The sequence below is a fragment of the Otolemur garnettii genome, unplaced genomic scaffold (genome assembly GCF_000181295.1).
Source record: "Otolemur garnettii isolate 467f Iridium unplaced genomic scaffold, OtoGar3 scaffold00016, whole genome shotgun sequence".
NCBI lineage: Eukaryota > Metazoa > Chordata > Mammalia > Primates > Galagidae > Otolemur > Otolemur garnettii.
Window position 1 is genome coordinate 19,557,253 of NW_003852411.1, and position 2,835 is coordinate 19,560,087.

At 40.7% G+C, this 2,835-nt stretch overlaps 1 protein-coding gene across 1 annotated transcript in view; it reads left to right on the top strand.

Moving 5' to 3' along the window:
* The window catches only part of SLC9C2 (solute carrier family 9 member C2 (putative)), a 70,351-nt gene that overhangs the window by 64,725 nt on the left and 2,791 nt on the right, over positions 1-2,835 (top strand). Inside the window, exon 23 of the mRNA XM_012802591.1 lies at positions 985-1,116. Coding sequence (XP_012658045.1) covers positions 985-1,116 — 132 coding nt within the window. The remainder of the gene's footprint in view (positions 1-984; positions 1,117-2,835) is intronic.

The following is a 2,835-nucleotide window of genomic DNA, read 5'->3' on the forward strand; positions in this document are numbered from 1 at the left end:
TCAGGTAAACAGTTTGCCTCTGGAAACAAATACTATACCCACTGTGATAACAAAAATAAGACAAATGTCTATGTCTCAGTTCCTGAAACTCAGGCTCTGGAGCCGTATCCTTCATTGTGCCTATTGACTGACATAAATTTCCCTGGCCTATTGCTTATTTACGTTTTGTATCCCTGCTGTTATCGGTGAACCCGGTCTATTATTAAGGCTACAGTATTAATTGTGTTAGGTCTGTTTTGATATTTCCTAGTCCTCAGTTCCCAGGGTCAGGAATGAGTATTGGTACCAAGCAGATGACAGAGTGATCCCAGATACAAAGCAATCACACAGCGTTTATTGCAAAGAGAAAATCCATCTCAGAGGAAGAGACAGGTCACTTTCTGCAGGTGGAGAAGGCCCGGAGGTCTTAGTACACACCGTCTTTTATACATTCACTAGTTTGTCCCGCCTCTTTCCGGGGTAGGATTTGTTGCCTTTTCCCACGTTTGGGTAACGGAGAGGTTGGGGTTATATAACCGGTTGCATAACAGGTTGAGGTTATATAACATTTTTCTATGCATGCATCTTCCCAGAATCCTTCATGAAAAACTCACTGGGGGTCAAAACCAGGTCAGTCAAGGTCACTAGGAGCTCCTCACTGTGCATCCTTGGGCTGGGAAAAAGTCTCCAGTCACAAATATCTGATCCTATGGTTTCTTTCCTGCATTCCAGTGGGTTTCTGCTTTCTGCCCTTAGCCACACCTACCTCCCTTGCTACCTGTTTGCTCTCTTCCCTAACAATTGGACTGCACATTTAATACCTTAAACGTAGCAAACAACCTTTTTCACAATGCCAGTGCTTTAAAATGGCAGAGTATCATCATTATGCTAGAATTGACAGTTTTTTTCGGAGAGGTAAGATGAAGATTAAATCTGCAAGCGTCTTGTGATCATCTTGTAATTTAGTTCCAAATCAAACTGCTGTGGCCCGGTGTCTTGTTTCAGGCCTGCTTTATCTCCCTGGAGGATTTATATGAAGGCTTTGATGTTTTCTGGCCATCCCTGGAATATAAAATATGGCTAAAGCTTGCTCTCAATACTGCCCATCAGTATTTTGAATCAAGTCTTGCAGATGAGGTAAGTTACATGATTAAAATATGAATGAATTGAATTTTTATCTACAGTCTTTTTTCTTCTTCTTTTTTTTTTTTTTTTTACAAAATGCCTTTTATATTTTTGAGACAAGGACAGCAAGGAGGATTGTGTGTCTCATTTTCTAAGATGAGACGGCTAGAATTTTAACCACTCCCTTTGCCCGACTTCCTACAGGTTTTCAGTCTTCTTGTCACAACCAGTTTTCCCAGGCTATTTGCAATGATCCCTTAAAACAGAAAAACAGTAAATCCAACAAATATTAAATAGGTGTATCCTTCGAGAGCCAAGCATAGCATTAATCAGCGAACACTCAATCTGGTCTGTTAGAGTCTACTCTGCTTTCCTTAACATAAATTTCCTGCCTTCTCAAAACTTTTGTTGAGGTGACTGAGCCTCTTCCAACCTCCCTCTGGAGAGTAGTGGTTCAAATTTGTTCCCTGGACTGGGACAGTTTACAATCCCACATTTGCATCCTGTTTCATAATTGTTCCAAACCCTGTTATGAGTCAGGAAGTGAGTTAGGAAGTGACAGACCTAAAGTTTCTAATATTCACTGAATTAAGAAGCTGGATATAAACACTGGAATTGAAAAATGAGTATGTCATACAAACCAGTGGTTTTTTGTTTTCTTTTTTTAACTATGTGGCAGTAATGACTTTTAGAAAAATGTAAGTAGAGGGGTAAGAAGATTGAAACTCTTCCTTTCACCTTGCCTCTTCCTGAGAAGTAGGACAAATTCAGGGTCTTCTATGGAACTCCAGAGTAGAGAATTAGGACCAAGGAGGTGAAACTATATGGAGTCAGAGTTGACACAATAATAAGGTGAATGCCCTCTACAATTTTTTTTTTTAAATTCACAAGCAACACATTCATTATGTAATGAGATACTACAGATACAAAACATCAAAAGAGAATAACCTTTTACCCCCAATTTCGCTCCTCAGAGAATCTCTATTTAATACTTTGTTCTATTTCACTCCAGTGTTTTCCTATAAAGAACTGGACAAGACTTTTTAGAACACCTGGGCACTGATAAGATTGTGTCACAGGACTCAAAATGTCTAGACATCTAAAATAGCTCATGTTTTAGATTTTCTGGTTGCAAAATTCTAGATAAATTTGCTATTTTCTTATGTTTCTGGTGCGTGAGTTGTGCTGATGCCCTCAGCAAGTGATCATTTGATTTGCCTGTCAGTGACTGAGATTCAACTGGCTTGTGTAATTGTTTAGATGGCCCCTGTCAGGACACTGTCCAGGAGATTCCTACCATTGACTGACCTCTAAGCTCCTGTGTTAGAGTGTGGGTAGTGCTACGACAAAGTACCACAAAGGAGGTGGCGTAAACAACAGAAAATTACTGTCTCACAGTCCTGGGGGCTAGAAATCTGAAATCAGGGCGTTGGCAGTGTTAGTTCCTAGTGAGGGGCTGTGAGAGAGAATTGGGTCCAGGAGTCCCTCCTTGGCTTGTAAAATGGCTGCCTTCCCCTTCACATGCTATTCACCCTGTATGCAAATCTGTGTCCAAATTTCCCCTTTTTATAGTCCTTTGAAATAGGGGTACACCCTTCTCTGGTATGACTTCATCTTAACTAGTTGCATTGGCAATGACCCTGTATCATATAAGGGCACATCCTGAGATAGTGTGAGTTAGGACTTCAGTGTAAGAATTTGGAGTGGGGGCTCAGCGCCTGTGGCTCAAGC